General features: G+C 36.4%; 1 protein-coding gene across 5 annotated transcripts in view; it reads left to right on the top strand.

Moving 5' to 3' along the window:
• The window catches only part of LIG4 (DNA ligase 4), a 122,272-nt gene that overhangs the window by 4,042 nt on the left and 102,322 nt on the right, over positions 1-15,908 (top strand). For 2 of the 5 annotated variants that reach the window (XM_025441255.3, XM_049099558.1), the window contains one exon: positions 2,643-6,596. The exons of 1 other annotated variant lie outside the window; for it this stretch is intronic. In XM_025441255.3, coding sequence (XP_025297040.1) covers positions 2,792-5,326 — 2,535 coding nt within the window. In that variant the 5' untranslated portion in view covers positions 2,643-2,791 and the 3' untranslated portion in view covers positions 5,327-6,596. Of the gene's footprint in view, positions 1-2,562; positions 6,597-15,908 lie in introns of those variants that run through there. 2 more of the 5 variants (XM_049099557.1, XM_049099555.1) reach the window with 1 other exon arrangement.

The following is a 15,908-nucleotide window of genomic DNA, read 5'->3' as shown; positions in this document are numbered from 1 at the left end:
CTAACCACAAACGTTTTTTTTTTTTTTTTTTTTTTTCCACAAATCAAAAACATCAGCTAGCAACCTCAGAATCCAGAAGATAAAATGAGAATGTTTAAAAGCAGTGGAAATTCTAATGTTTGACTTTTTTGTACAATTTTCTTTTTTTTTTATTTTTTTGGTACAATTTTAATGAGTAAAAATATTTAAGCCAATTCATCCTATACTAATTTTGGAACCCTTGTTATAGTTAGAGCAATTTTGGGATACATGTTGAACCTAGATTTCAGTGTGGTTATAAAGTAATTTGAGTCTTTGCCTGGAGATTGTTGAGAGAAACCAAGACCAAGTAGAATACTCAGATATTCAGAAACTATATACCCATCTTGAATGCTCAGAAAAGTATTTCTTAACATTCTTCATATTATATCTATATATAATATATGAATTATAAATACAAGATTATATACTGGCTTGAGGGAGCCTGTTTTGAGAGGTAGACAGTGAACATACATAACCAGGTGGTTCAGTCAGTTATGCAGATGAGACAGAGAGAGGGAGCAGTTACTGATTCAAAGATAAAAGTCTAAAAAAAAAAAAAACAAAAACAAAGATAAAAGTCTCAGGAAAATGGTGTCTCATGGGTTTACCTCTTGGTCTAACTGACTCCATAGAAGTTGAATTTCCTTTGTCAGGCATTAGACCTAGAAGTGTGGCCTTTCTGACAAAAGGCCACCAAATGGGTGTTGAGAAACTTGCCCAGTGCAGTCACAGCTGCTAAATGTTTTTGACCAAACTGAATCCTAACCGGCATATGTGGGGGGTTTGCGGGGGTGTGACCAGCTGCTGGGCTTTCCTAATGTGATCTTCCAGGGACCCAACTCTAGGGGCTCAGTAATCCATTCCACAAACAGACCTACCAAGTGCCAGGCGCTACGGACGCAGATCACCCCTCCTGAGTTTCTGGAGACTGTAGTAAAAGTGTTCCCGTATCCAGCCATTGGATCTCTTGTGCCAGATATCAGACAATGCAGCGGTGTGCCGGCAGTGTGTGTGCTGTCTTGTCTGCTGCTGCAGGGACTCTAGTGGTCTCCAGAGATGACAGTAGACCTCCTTCCTCCCTGTAAGGCTGCTCTGACTCCCTGCTCTCTAGGCAACATGGGGATGTGCCAGAAGGTATCTGAAACCACAAGACAGAATGTAGTTTATATTCTTAGGATGCACATTTTTACTTGAAGTCCTTATTGGGAGAGTGAATGGATTTTAATGTTACCTAGTTTAAATAATATAGCTCTGATATCATATAGATTCTAATAGAATTTGCTGGGATGTCTGGGTGGCTCAGTTAAGCATCAGACTCCTGATTTCAGCTCAGATCATGATCTCAGGGTGTGAGGTTGAGCCCCGTGTCATTCTCTGCACTGGGCATGGAACCTTAAGATTCTCTCTCTCTCTCTCTCTCTCTCTCTCGCTCCCTCTGCCCCTCCCCACCTCTTAAAAAAAAAAAAAGAATTTGCATGAATATTTAAAATTTCAAAGAAATTTCGCACTTGTGGTGACCACTTTAGGAAATAGTCTAGACCCTAACCCAGCAAGGTACCTGTTATTTCCTCTCTGACTTTAGACAATGCTTCAGTGAAAAACTGTCTCGTGACATTTTACTTTTGTTAAAACATTTAGCATTTTATAATTACTTCCCACTATATCCCCTTTTTCTTTAACAGAATGTATGCTGTATTAAGGCAGAAGCATACTATTTGTCTATAGTATGTTTCCCTGGTGCATATGTAGCTGGTGAATTGTTGGAGAGTAAATGGCATGTGAATATGAACAAAAAACTGTACTAATTTAAATTTATAAAGCTATTTAAATTACTATGATAAAATAGAGCTAAAAGAAGTACATTAAGTAAGGATTTCATGGGGAAGGTTTTTTGAGTTGTGTTTTGAATACTGGAGTGATTTGGCATAGCTAGTAGTGAAATGAAAGTAAACACAGACATAGGCTTTGTTTGGCTAAAAGAAGATACCCTTTTTTTTTTTTTTTCTTCCTGCAACGCCAAGTTTCAAATCAGTGATTGTTTTTTTTTGTTTTTTGTTTTTTTTTTAGTGATTTGTTAAAAACATCTATTTCTGATGTTGTGTGGTAGTCTGACAGGAGAAGAGGAGAAATGTAAGGAAAGGCCTTCCCTCAGAAACCCAGAAACGAAATGAATTGAGCCTTGTTTTTCTGTTATTGTTATTCTTTTGCATTATGTGCTAAGTAAGGAATGGAATCATTAATTCACTGAAAGTTGGATTTAGGGAGAAAAACAAAGTGGTCCATCTCAGTATCATAAATGTAGGGAAAGGGGCTGGTGATACTTTCAATAATAAATACTAAATAAGATTGAAGTAATATAGTTGATTTTTCACTAAATGTAGAGATTGAGAAGAGATATAATTTATAGAATTAATTCATTTTCATGTAGCAAACATTGATAAACATTTATTACAAACGAGGCACTCTCTGTAAGGTCTTCACATTAAATATTTAGTTGAATTTTATATTTTATTTAAAGCTATTCTCTTTTTGCCTTATTAGTTAAACCAGAGGATTCACCATCGCTTCTATGGCTGCCACACAGACTTCACAAACTGTTGCATCTCACGTTCCTTTTGCAGATTTGTGTTCAACTTTAGAACGAATACAGAGAAGTAAAGGACGTGAAGAAAAAATCAGACACTTCAGAGAATTTTTAGATTCTTGGAGAAGATTTCATGATGCCCTTCATAAGAACCAAAAAGACGTCAGAGACTCTTTTTATCCAGCAATGAGACTTATTCTTCCTCAGCTAGAAAGAGAGAGAATGGCCTATGGAATCAAAGAAACTATGCTTGCTAAACTTTATATCGAATTGCTTAATTTACCTAAAGAAGGAAAAGACGCCCTTAAACTTTTAAATTACAGAACACCCACTGGAACTCGTGGAGATGCTGGGGACTTTGCAACAATTGCATATTTTGTGTTGAAACCAAGATGTTTGCAGAAAGGAAGTTTAACCATACAGCAAGTAAATGACATTTTAGACTCAATTGCCAGCAATAATTCTGCCAGAAAAAAGGACCTAATAAAGAAAAGTCTTCTTCAGCTAATAACTCAGAGTTCGGCACTGGAACAAAAGTGGCTTATACGGATGATTGTAAAAGACTTAAAACTTGGTTTTAGTGAGCAATCTGTATTCTCTGCTTTCCATAATGATGCTGCCGAGTTGCATAATGTCACTACAGATCTGGAAAAAGTCTGTAGGCAACTGCATGATCCTTCCATAGGACTCAGTGATATTTCTATCACTTTATTCTCTGCCTTTAAACCTATGCTGGCTGCTATAGCAGATATTGAGCGAATAGAGAAGGACATGAAACACCAGAGTTTCTACATTGAAACCAAGCTAGATGGTGAGCGTATGCAAATGCACAAAGACGGGGATGTGTATCAGTATTTCTCCCGAAATGGATATAACTATACGGATCAGTTCGGCGATTCTCCACGGGAAGGTTCTCTTACACCGTTCATTCACAGTGCATTCAAAACAGATGTACAGATCTGTATCCTGGATGGCGAGATGATGGCCTTCAACCCTAATACACAAACTTTTATGCAAAAGGGGAATAAGTTTGATATCAAAAGAATGGTGGAGGATTCTGATCTGCAAACCTGTTATTGTGTTTTTGATGTACTGATGGTTAATAATAAAAAGCTGGGACGTGAAACGCTGAAAAAGAGGTATGAAATTCTTACTAGTGTTTTTACACCAATACCAGGTAGAATAGAAATAGTGCAAAAAACACAAGCTCATACTAAGAAAGAAGTAATCGATGCTTTGAATGAAGCAATAGATAAAAGAGAAGAGGGAATCATGATAAAACATCCTCTATCTATTTACAAGCCAGACAAAAGAGGTGAAGGATGGTTAAAAATTAAGCCTGAGTACGTAGATGGGCTGATGGATGAACTGGACATCTTAATTGTTGGGGGCTATTGGGGCAAAGGTTCACGAGGTGGAATGATGTCTCATTTTTTGTGTGCTGTAGCAGAGAAGCCTCCTCCTGGTGAAAAACCGTCAGTGTTTCATACTCTGTGCCGTGTTGGTTCAGGTTATACTATGAAAGAACTGTATGATCTGGGTTTAAAATTGGCCAAACATTGGAAGCCTTTCCATAAAAAAGCTCTACCAAGCAGCATTTTATGTGGAACAGAGAAGCCAGAGGTATACATTGAGCCTTGTAATTCTGTCATTGTTCAAGTTAAGGCAACAGAGATTGTCTCCAGTGATATGTATAAAACTGGCTGCACATTGCGTTTTCCACGGATTGAAAAGATAAGGGAAGACAAGGAGTGGCATGAATGTACTACCGTGGATGACTTAGAGCAACTTCGAGGGAAAGCGTCTGGAAAGCTTGCATCTAAACACCTTGACATAGGTGGTGATGATGAACCACAAGAAAAGAAGCGGAAAGCTGCCCCAAAGATTAAGAAAATTATTGGAATTATCGAGCACTTGAAAGCACCCAACCTTTCTAATATAAATAAGGTTTCTAATATATTTGAAGATGTGGAGTTTTGTGTTATGAGTGGAACAGACAGCCATCCAAAGCCTGACCTGGAGAACAGAATTGCAGAATTTGGTGGTTATATAGTACAAAACCCAGGCCCAGACACGTACTGCGTGATTGCAGGATCGGAGAACATCAGAGTGAAAAACATCATTTCTTCAAATAAACATGATGTTGTCAAGCCTGAGTGGCTGTTAGAGTGTTTTAAGACCAAAAGCTGTGTGCCGTGGCAGCCTCGCTTTATGATTCACATGTGCCCATCGACAAAAGAACATTTTGCCCGTGAATATGATTGTTATGGTGACAGTTATTTTGTTGATCTAGATTTGAACCAACTGAAGGAAGTGTTCTCAGGAATTAAAAATTCTAGCAAACAAACTCCAAGAGAAATGGCTTCTCTGATTGCTGATTTAGAATATCGGTATTCCTGGGACCGCTCCCCACTCTGTCTGTTCCGACATTGTATTGTTTATCTGGACTTGTATGCTGTTATTAATGACTTGAGTACCAAAATCGAGGGAACGAGATTAGCAATTACAGCTTTGGAGCTTCGATTTCATGGAGCAAAAGTAGTTTCTTGCTTAGCTCAGGGAGTGTCTCATGTAATCATTGGGGAGGATCATAGTCGTGTTGCAGTTTTAAAATCTTTTCGAAGAACTCTTAAGAGAAAGTTTAAAATCCTGCAACAAGATTGGGTAACTGAGTCCATAGACAAGTGTGAGTTGCAGGAGGAAAATCAATATTTGGTTTAAAGCTAGCTTTTCTAGTGAGGAAAGCCTGTGATCTTGTGGCCACATTGTAACATGTGGTCATAATAAAATATCAAACTATATTTTTATCCCTTAAAATTTATGCTTAAATATATTAGATATAGAAAAACAGTATTTTAACTTTTGAGATAAGACACTGAATGGACCAAAGTCAAGAAAAAAATTCATTTTAACAGAGTAGTATTTAATGACTTTTAAAACCAAGATGAGGGACACCTGGATGGCTTAGTGGTTGATCATCTGCCTTTGGCTCAGATCCTATCCCAGGGTCCTGGGATCGAGTTCCACATCGCGCTCCCCACAGGGAGCCTGCTTGTCTCTCTGCCTATGTTTCTGCCTCTCTCTCTGTGTCTCTCATGAATAAATAAATAAAATCTTTAAAAAAAAAAAAAAGTTTTTTTAAATAAAACCAAGATGAAATAAACAGTTTAAAAAAGAGGCATTTATATAATATCCCTACTGAAATCTAGAATTCTGACTCAAATATTAATAAAATACATTCAGAAGCTTTTAGAGTCATTAAAAAGCATTGATCTAAGTGGATTTTCTGAAGTAAAATTTTAAGTTTTTATCTAATAAAAGCATTGCAAGAAAAAAGAATTGTTACAATCGGACACGTATTATGTCTTTTAAACTGAAGGTGAAAATATAAAATGTGAAATGTAAACAAATTTTTAAAGTTAAGGACAACCTCGGGAATAAAACCTCATAATAAAAAAACTTGTTAATGGCATCATTAGGTAAATTAGGAGAAATAAAAGTAGATGAATTTAATTAAAAGAAACTTGCAGTTTTAAAAATACTTGACCCACATTTATTTTTTTTTCAAAACTAGACTATGTTTTAAAGAGAATGTTTTTAGGTGAACTGTACACCAGGATAAACAGTATTCACAGAGAGTGGTTTTCCTAGATGTAATCCATTGAGTACATGTCAAAATGGCATATGTCTCGTGACTTCCATTACATAGGGGTAAACTGCTTTGACTATTTAAAATGATTTTTATCTTTAGGTTATTTAAATTTAGTATGTATAATATGTATTACATTTGGATTTATATACCAAATTTTGGAATATAGTCTATTCATTTTGAAAAATATGTTTTCATGACACCTTTGCAATACTTGAAATATGGTACTTGAGGAAATGTTATTATTTATTTGTAAGTAATGTGAAATTTTATCGAAACAGTGGAGCAAATGTTATTGTTATATTTCTTAATTTAAATAAAATATTTAATATGCTATTAAAATGTATGATGTATTTATTTTAGAACACTTCATAATAGTTCTTTCAATCATAAATATGGTATCAATATAATTTTTACAGATTCAAATCAGGTTCCTATTTGAGGTCCTTTCTATTTCATATTAGAATGAACTTTATTAAAAACTTTAAACTTTCAAAGTTTTAGAATACCTATTGAGAAAAACTACAAAATAGACACCAGTAAGAATAATAAGGGAGGAAAGTACATAATTTTACCACCAAAGCTATTAACATTCCCTATTTTATGTTACTGATAGTAAGGAAAGCACAAAATACTTTATTTACAGTGTAGCAGATAAATATAAAACTATAATGCTGTATATGATCAGCTTTTCTCAATGGGTGGATTTACAGGTCACTGAAATATACCAACAGGTCACTAAAATATACCAACATCACTTTAAATTGTTGTACACTGTCCTACTGAATGTAGTGTAATGCATTCAGCTAGCCCTTATTGTCACCTAAGAGGTTATTTGACCTTGCACCCACTGCTGCCCCCCCCCACTTTTTTGTTTTCCTACTAAACATAATAAATCTGAATCATAGTCTGTGTATTCTAGTTTTGTTTGTTTCTTATACATTCTTAGAATGGAGTCGCTGATTCAAAATTAATGTACTTTTTAGTAAATTGATGTGCATTTATGCAAAGTGCCTTTCTAGTTTCTTCTCATCTTTCTCATCCCTAAATGTTGTAGAGTTTAGTTTCTTAGCATTGGACCTATTCTCTTTCTTTATTCGCTCTGTAGGTATTCTCATCTCATCCCTTGGCTTTAACTTTGCTAATACCTCTCATGTATTTTTAGCTCTGATTTCTTTGCTGAACTCCAGTTCATGTATCTATCCACGTAACATCATCACATGAAGTCTAATGAAACTCTCATACTTAATGTGTGTAACTATCATATCAAAATTTTAAAATGAAAAAGTAGTATAATTAACCTACATGTGCACATTGCTCAGTGTGAACAATTGTCAATGATCAGTCTTTTTCATATTTATAGACCTGGATTGTTTTTTGACATTTAGATTACCTAATTTAATTTACAAGTGTTCTGGATTTCTCTGGATTTCTCAAATACACTTACACTCCTTCCTAGCATTCCCCTCCTCACTAAATGGTGTATCTATTCACCCTGCTGCTCAAGATGAAAACCTTGGAGCAATCATTGGCTCCATCTGTTCTCATATTTCCAATACACAGCAAGTCTTCCTGGCTAGAGTTTCCAAATAATCCAGGATATGACCTCTCACTACTCTTCCCAGTAACCATATTCTGCCCCTATTTTTCACTAGACTACAATCACCTTCTCACTGGCTTTTCTTTGCACTTTTATCGTTGTCTGCTCTCCAGAACAACATTTTTACTTTTAAAGATGCAGTCAATTCATTTTTCTTCCACTGGTCAGAATTACTGAATTCCCATCACTCATAACTTCCAAAGTCTTGTAAATAAATGACCAGTTGGACTTGGCCCCAATTACCTGTCTTTTGTTAGCTCTCTGACTTGATTTCCTACCAGGTACCCCCTTGCTCACCACACTGTAGCCTTACTGGTCTGTGTGCTATTGATTACAACTTCCTTCAGGTCTATAGTTTCCTCCACTCACATCCCCAATACTCACTATCCCTTCACTTTGCTTTACCTTTATTTCTTACCAATAGAATACAAATTCCATGAATAAAGGCACTTGATATAGTTTGTTCACTGTTGTAATTGGTCATTCAATAAATATTCATGGAATGTATCCTCTGAATCAGATGGGAAAGCCTACTTTGCTCTTCTTCAAAGCCATGGGTTCCTGCCAGAAAGCAGGATGAGATATTTACTGTTCAGGAACACCTTTTTCTGCATCCCTGATGGTTAGCACCGTTCTGAAAGAGTTCCTATCTTTAGGCGGATGGCATCTTCTTTGAAAATCAGGTAGCTACCCTAGCTACGTCACAGTCATGCACTTTGACATTGAAGTGAAAAGGGCTGATTTGGAAGCTTGGAATTCTCACTCGGGAAAATAGGTTGAATACAGCTTTAAAACATCTAATATGGAATTCCCTGAGCACTAGAGCTATTCTATAAACCATTACCATTCAGTTTCAGCCAACATACATTTGTACTCTCTTTGATAGTCATATAAGTTTAAAAAAAAATGAGTATGACAGCCTTTGCTTTCAAGGAACTCACAGAATACCAAAAGATAGGTAATTGAAATACAAAAGATAAGTGCTTTCCTAGATAAAGGAATGATGGATTCCCTGAAAAGCCATATGCTGTAATGAATACAAGCTTTAGGATCTAGTTATCCTGGGCTCTGTTCCAGTTTTTGCACCAATTGTCTGTGTTATCTGAGCAAATCACAGCCTCTTTGAACCTTAGTTTCTAAACTTTCAAATGGAAACTGTATCTATCTCACCCAGAATGTTTGAGGACAGAATTATAGCACCCAGCATGCAGAAAGGCCCCTTCAGCTTTTATCTGCTGCTCTTACCTGGGCCTCTCCAGAGGAGGTTAATTATACCAATGGGGGTTAATAAGTGAGTGGATTCTGGAACCATAAGTAGAATTCCATCAGGCATAGTGGTATGGAGGGTGTTTCCTGGCAGAGGGAAGGTAATCAGGCGTGGGGAGTACAAAAATTCAGGGGTGAGTATGTGTAAAATATTCAAATTTAGGTGGGAGGGAAAGATATAGGTAAATTTGGATAGATTTTTGAAAGATTCTAAATGCCATGCTGTAGAATATGAAAAATACATTGAAGAATTTTAAGCAAGGTATTTCAGGTTCCTGTCTAAAGCTTATTTCTTGATTCCCCCCATATTAGTTCAAGCTCATGTAGCAAAAATACCGTCAACTGAAGGGCTTAAACAGCAAACATCTATTTCTCACAGTTCTGGAGGCTGGAGGCTGGAAGTCCAAGATCAAGGTCCCAGCATGGTTGGTTGAGGGGTGTCTTCTGTAGACTTCTTATTGTATCATACCTGGCGGAAGGCACTAATCTCATTCATGAAGGCTCCCCTCATGACTTAAACACCTTCCAAAGCTCCTACCTCCAAATACCATCACTGTTAGGGGTTAGGATTTCAACATACAGATTTGGAGGACACACAAACATTCAATCATTTTGTAGAATAAGAAAGTTTTATTTAGATGTAAATTTGTCTTTCTATCTGGGGGCCTGAAGCTCCATATTCTTGAGCTTCTATAACTGGCCGCACACTCTTCCTATATATTGTTGTAAAGAGCAAATATATTTTAAAAGACTTGATAGAGTACCTGAGCTATAATAGTCTCTAAACAAAAGCAATTGCCCATTTCTCTTCATCTCTGCTTTTTCTCTGGTAGAAATGTTCCAGAGACAATCCAAATTGGTCCTTGGTCAAAACTGATTTTTTTCCCCTGATCTATAGTAATGACATTAAATAGTCATTTTACTGTTATTTAGGGTATCATGTCATGTGTGATCTCAAGTAAATGATGTGTGTTCCCCAAATGTAGCACTTATCCTCACTGGATCTCGGTATTGGCATTTGTTGAGTGTTGTAAAGGACAACATGGCCTTAGGTCCCTCACAGCTCCAAAATTATTATGCATTTGTAACCTTTCGTTTAGGGTTATCATGTACTAGTTGAATTAATTAAAAGCCATTTTATATCTTTGGGAAGTTGTAGTGACAGTAGGATAATAACCTGATCTATGTAAAATCAATAAATAGTTTTCATTCTTTTTTTAAAAAAGATTTTATTTATTTATTCATGATATATATATATATATATATATATATAGAGAGAGAGAGAGAGAGAGAGAGAGAGAGAGAGAGAGGCAGAGACACAGGCAGAGCCCGACGTGGGACTCGATCCCGGGTCTCCAGGATCCCACCCTGGGCCAAAGGCAGGCGCCAAACCCCTGCACCACCCAGGGATCCCCAATAAATGGTTTTCAATACATACTAAGTCTTAAACATTGTAGCAAATGTGAGAATTAAAAAGTAACAAAAATAAACACCATGAAACATGAAATGTTTTAGAATATTATATATAACTTTAAATGTTCTTAAAATTTAACTTTTTAGATTAAATTAATGATCCCAAATGTGTTAGGGGTATCTCTTTATTTGGAACCTATTGTTTAAATAATTAATGAAAAATAGCCAAATATTTATTCTATTAAGGAGATATTAATTCTTAATATTACTCTTTTATACATTTAGAATTATATATATTAAAAGATCACATTTACTAGACCTCAATAATGTTAACTAAAAAACTATTTTTTAAAAAGATTTTATTTGAGAGAGAGTGGTGGGGGTGGGGAGAGGGAGAGGGAGAAGCTCTGAACAGGGAGCCTGATGATCATGACCTGAGCTGAAGACAGACACTTAACCAACTGAGCCACTCAGCCGCCTAACTAAAGACTATTTTTACATATCTATAAAAGTTACATGCTTTCTTGTATTTCTTTAGACTATTATCTGAATGCCAACAATATTAAAATTTTTGAATTGGGCAAAAGGATATAAAAACATGTATGAATGTCATGTAAGGACAGATGGCTTGCATCCTGGAGGCTTTTATTTCTTATGATATTCTTTAGAATTCACTAATAACTACAATACTGTTAAAAGTCATGCAAAGAAACTTCTTTAGAAATGTATGAAATATCTGTCAGAGGATGGACTGCGGTGGGCATAGTGTAAGGTCATCCCCATGATCCCTGCATAATGGTGCTCACATTCTTGTACAATCCTCTCCACTTGATCATAGATGTGACCTGTGACTGACTTCTTATCAGTAGACTATGACAATGATAGATGGCACTGCATGATTACATTATGTTGTATACGTCTGTCTTACTAGCTGACTCTCCCTAGCCTCTCTGTTTCCCTTCTTCCCTCCCTCTTCCGCTTCCCTCTCTCCCTCCTTCTATCACTTTTCCCTTTCTCTCTGCTGACTTTCACAGAAGTAAGCTGTCAAATATCTTACATCTGTGAGAAACCAGGTGCTGCCACAGCCACAAGAGCAGGGAAGCAAATGCTTTCCAAATTGAGCCTTCAGTTAGAAATGCAGGAATAGGTAACTAGTTCATGTCTCATAACGCTCTCCTTTTCCTGAAAACCTTCAGTTTTTATAAATAATAATAATAATAAATTTATAAATTGAGTATAACACGTTTAACCTGCCCTCAATTTTGTCTTTTCTCTGCTTAGCCAATTCCAGCCAAACTGACTGACTATACTTCACCCTTTATACCTCCATGAACATCCTGTTTCTTCTTCTGAAATGTCCTCTTTGAGTACCTGCTATGACAATCCCCCAAGTTTAGATCCTATTCATCTTTGAAGAGCCGATATGCCATTTTTATCATGTAATCTGCCCCAGTTTCTTAGTCATGATGCATCTCCTCCCTACAACCCAGGAACCTATCAGTTTTGTGCTTCTTATAACTTTCTGCCTCAAAATCTATTTATCTGATGTTATCTTTTGAGTTAGCGCTTTGAGGATACGAATAATGCTGTATGAGTCTCTTATGCTTCAGTGTGTCTTGTGTTTATTGAAGTTCATAAATACATTAGAATACAACTACACAGTATTGCTTCACTACTTTTTCTTGAGAGTTCTTTCCTTGTCCGTAGTGTCACTGTTATTTTTAAGAGACTTTATACTGACACTAATGACATCACCAGTATTCACTGCTTAAAAATTCTCTGCTGGAATAAACATACATACAGTTATAACTCAGTAGTGGAGAGCACAGACCCCAGAAACAAGGTGCCTGAGTCTGAATTCAGAGTGGGCATATCTGGGCAAGCAATGCAACTTTTCTGTGTCTTGATTTCCTCTTGTATAAAATAGGGTAATAACAGCACCTACTTTATCACGTTGTTTTGAGGACTAGTTGTGTGTGTGTGTGTGTGTGTGTGCATACGTGTACATGCATAATGCCTGGAACACTGCATCATATCAGGTATTATTTAGTATATAATGTTGAAGGGGAATACCAGGTGCAGGGGTTCTGTGACACATGGTAATAACAGAATGTGAATTGGAGAAAAGAACTGTTATTTGTAAGGGAAAACCTTCCAACAGGAGGTCAATCATTTTTTGCCCTTTCTTCTACATAATGATTCACAGCTGGGGAGGATTTTTACACAACCCTCTTCTCACCACCACCCGCCCCCCCACCCCGGAGCTGGACAGCACCTAGAGACTATTTGATTGTCAAGACTGGGGAAGTGCAACTGCCATATGGTAGATGGGGCCAAGGATGCCATTGAATATCCCATGATGAACAGGAAAGTCCCCCACAATTAACCAGACAAGGAGCTTCACAGTGTTGAAGTGGAGAAAGCTGTTCTAGAATCATGTAAAATGTAATGGGAGAAGACACTATTTTATTTGTTAGTGATGCCTTCAGACCAGCCATAACCACAGCTTTATTGCGAGTCAGTTTTTCATTCATAAAACAAATGCTCATTCCTGATTATTTCATTCAAAGGGGTTAGTATGTGGGTTAATTAGTGTTTGCAAAGATCTTTGAAGATGTAAAGTCCTACGTAAGTGCTATTTATTATTAATTACCATTCTGGAAGACCTGTGCTGTGACCCTACTTGTTTACTAGCCAAGCCAAACCTCAAAGACCTGAGTGATACTGAATGAGTTTTGATAAGTTGGAACATTTGTAATGAGAAAGATAGGCATCTGGGACCTAAGCCCATTTTTGGATGGCTGGGATATGAATCTATATAAATTAGCTCATTAAAATCAAGAAAACTATAGGTTTTGCATTGGGGTCTGTTTCCTAAATTGGAGTAAATTTCTTCCAACTTTGCAAAACTGTATATAGCAAGAGAGGGTGGAATCCATGATATAACTTTAATGATTATGAAGAAACAGAAATAATGCATAGGAAAAATTACATTATTTTTATTCATAAGCTGCTTTTCTCTGGCCCACGAGTCACTGTGTAATTTAGACTGTCCAGTAAAATGAAGGCAATAAAATGGTTTGCAAAAACCTCAGGAAACCAGGTATAATACAATATGCTTTTTTCTCTAGATATGAAGTTTAAATTATGACATAAATACTTTTATACTTCCACTGTATGAATGTCTTTAAATTTCAAAATAGCTCTTAATCTCACCTAATATGATGTTTTCCTGTTACAGCAGTCTAACCTGTAGACTTACATAACAGTATTATATTTAACTCAGCATCAGTCTGGATCACATATTTGTCTATGACATACTGGGGTAAATCTGGGGTGGCCAGCCTTGTTAATGCATAAACCTGAGCTGTGGGATTTAGCTTTGTCAAATTCCATGGAATACCATGTGTGAACTTAAGTGTAAAGTAAAGGAGACATTGCATATCAATGTCATTTTTTTTAAGATTTATTTATTTTTGGAGGGGGGAGAGGAAGAGATAGAAGGACCAAGGAAGAGAGAGAATCTCCAATAGACTCCCTTCTGAGTGTGAAGCCAGATGCAGCACTCCATCCCAGGAATCTGAGATCATAATCTGAGCCAAAATCAAGAGTCAGAGGCTCAACTAACTAAACCACTGAGGTTCCTGGGAACATGGATTATTTAATAAGTAGTTTGGAGATACTATGTAGTCATCTAGAAAAAAATTGTTTGTAACCCTCACTGCTTAAATCAAATATATTTCATACAAACCAGATATTTAAAAGTTAAAAAAAAAAGGGGGATACGTGGTGTTTCTTGATTTGGCTCAGGTCATGATGGAGACCCAAGTCAGGCTCCACCCTCAGTGGGGAGTCGGCTTGAGAGTCTTTCCCTCTCCCCCATCCCCCCCGCTTACTAAACTGTCTCTCTCCCTCAAGCATTTAAAAAATAAAAATTAAAAGTAAGAAAACAAAGCCATATAAATAATACAAATTTAGGGGAAGAGTATTTTACATATTGAAAATAAAAACAAAATAGAAGCCAGAGAGAAAAGAAAAGATTGCTAAATTTAATTTACAAAATTTATAAAAATAATTTGCAGTAAGTACTATGAGTCAGTAGAAGGAGGTGACCAAGAAGGGGAAATATTTGTAATGAAATAGTAGAAAAATGACTTTTTTCTTTATGATATAAAGAGCTTCTATAAAAAAGACTATCATCTAACAAAATAACAAATATGACTTTATTTTGAAATGTTAAAAACCACAAAAATATAGCTTAAACAAAACAGATGTTAAGCCCATAAAAAGATAGATTGTTCATGGCTAACAAAGACATACTAAAGTATATTTTTCTTTTTGCTATAAAATTTACAAACCAAAATGTTGATATTTTGTTTCAATAAGAATGTGAGAAAACATATTCTTATGGTTTTTTAATTCAAATATTTATATCATGTACATATTAATCTTCTATTGGGGCAAGTGGCAATACCTGTCAAAATTAAAAATTCATGTATGTTCTGCCCAAGTTATTCAGTTTCCAGGGATTTACTTTACAGGTGTTGTTACACATACACAGAAGACATATTTACAAGGATAGTTACTGTAAAGTCACACTATGATGGAGAGGAAATAAATGTTAAGATATGTTTGATTTCATAAATGATGGTACATCAGCCCATGAGAACATGAAACTCTGATATGCATAGAAATACCTTTTCCAGTCACCTGGGTGGCTCAGTCAGTTAAGCATCCAACTTTCATCTCAGCTCAGGTCTTTATCTCAGGATCATGAGTTCAATCCCCATGTTGGGCTCCACAACCAGTGTGGCGCCTACTAAAAAAATGCCTTTACTTTTCTAAGAGTTTCTCTGTTTTTCTACTGACTATATCTCAGGAAGTTGCAGGGCACGGAGGGAATTCTTTTACCATTTATATATTTTTTTAAATATTTGATTTTTGTATTCATGAGAGACACATAGAGACAGGCAGAGACACAGGTAGAGGGAGAAGCAGATGCCCTGTGGGAAGCCTGATGTGGGACTCGATTCCAGGGCCCTAGGGTCATGACCTGAGCCAAAGGCAGATGCTCAACCACTGAGCCACCCAGGTGTCCCACCATTCATATTTTTTTAAGGGAGATATAGACTAGGGTGCTCATACAGGTTTCCCCCCAATATCCAAAAATAGAGTGTTCCCATGAAAACGTCTTTAAGCTCCACATGAAGTGAAGAAACAATTACCATTAATTAATACAGAAACATTTTTGAGCATTCCCAGGCCCCAAAAGCTCACCTTTCTTAGGCTTTTCTGAGACCTTAGGACACATCTTGCTAACACAAGCACAGAATAAATCAAGATAAGGCCCAGATGCTCACAGATAACATTTCAGA

Source organism: Canis lupus, chromosome 22 (assembly GCF_003254725.2).
Source record: "Canis lupus dingo isolate Sandy chromosome 22, ASM325472v2, whole genome shotgun sequence".
In the NCBI taxonomy this organism is placed as follows: Eukaryota; Metazoa; Chordata; class Mammalia; order Carnivora; family Canidae; genus Canis; species Canis lupus.
Note: the sequence above shows the minus strand (reverse complement) of the source record. Positions and strands in the feature narration are given on the sequence as shown.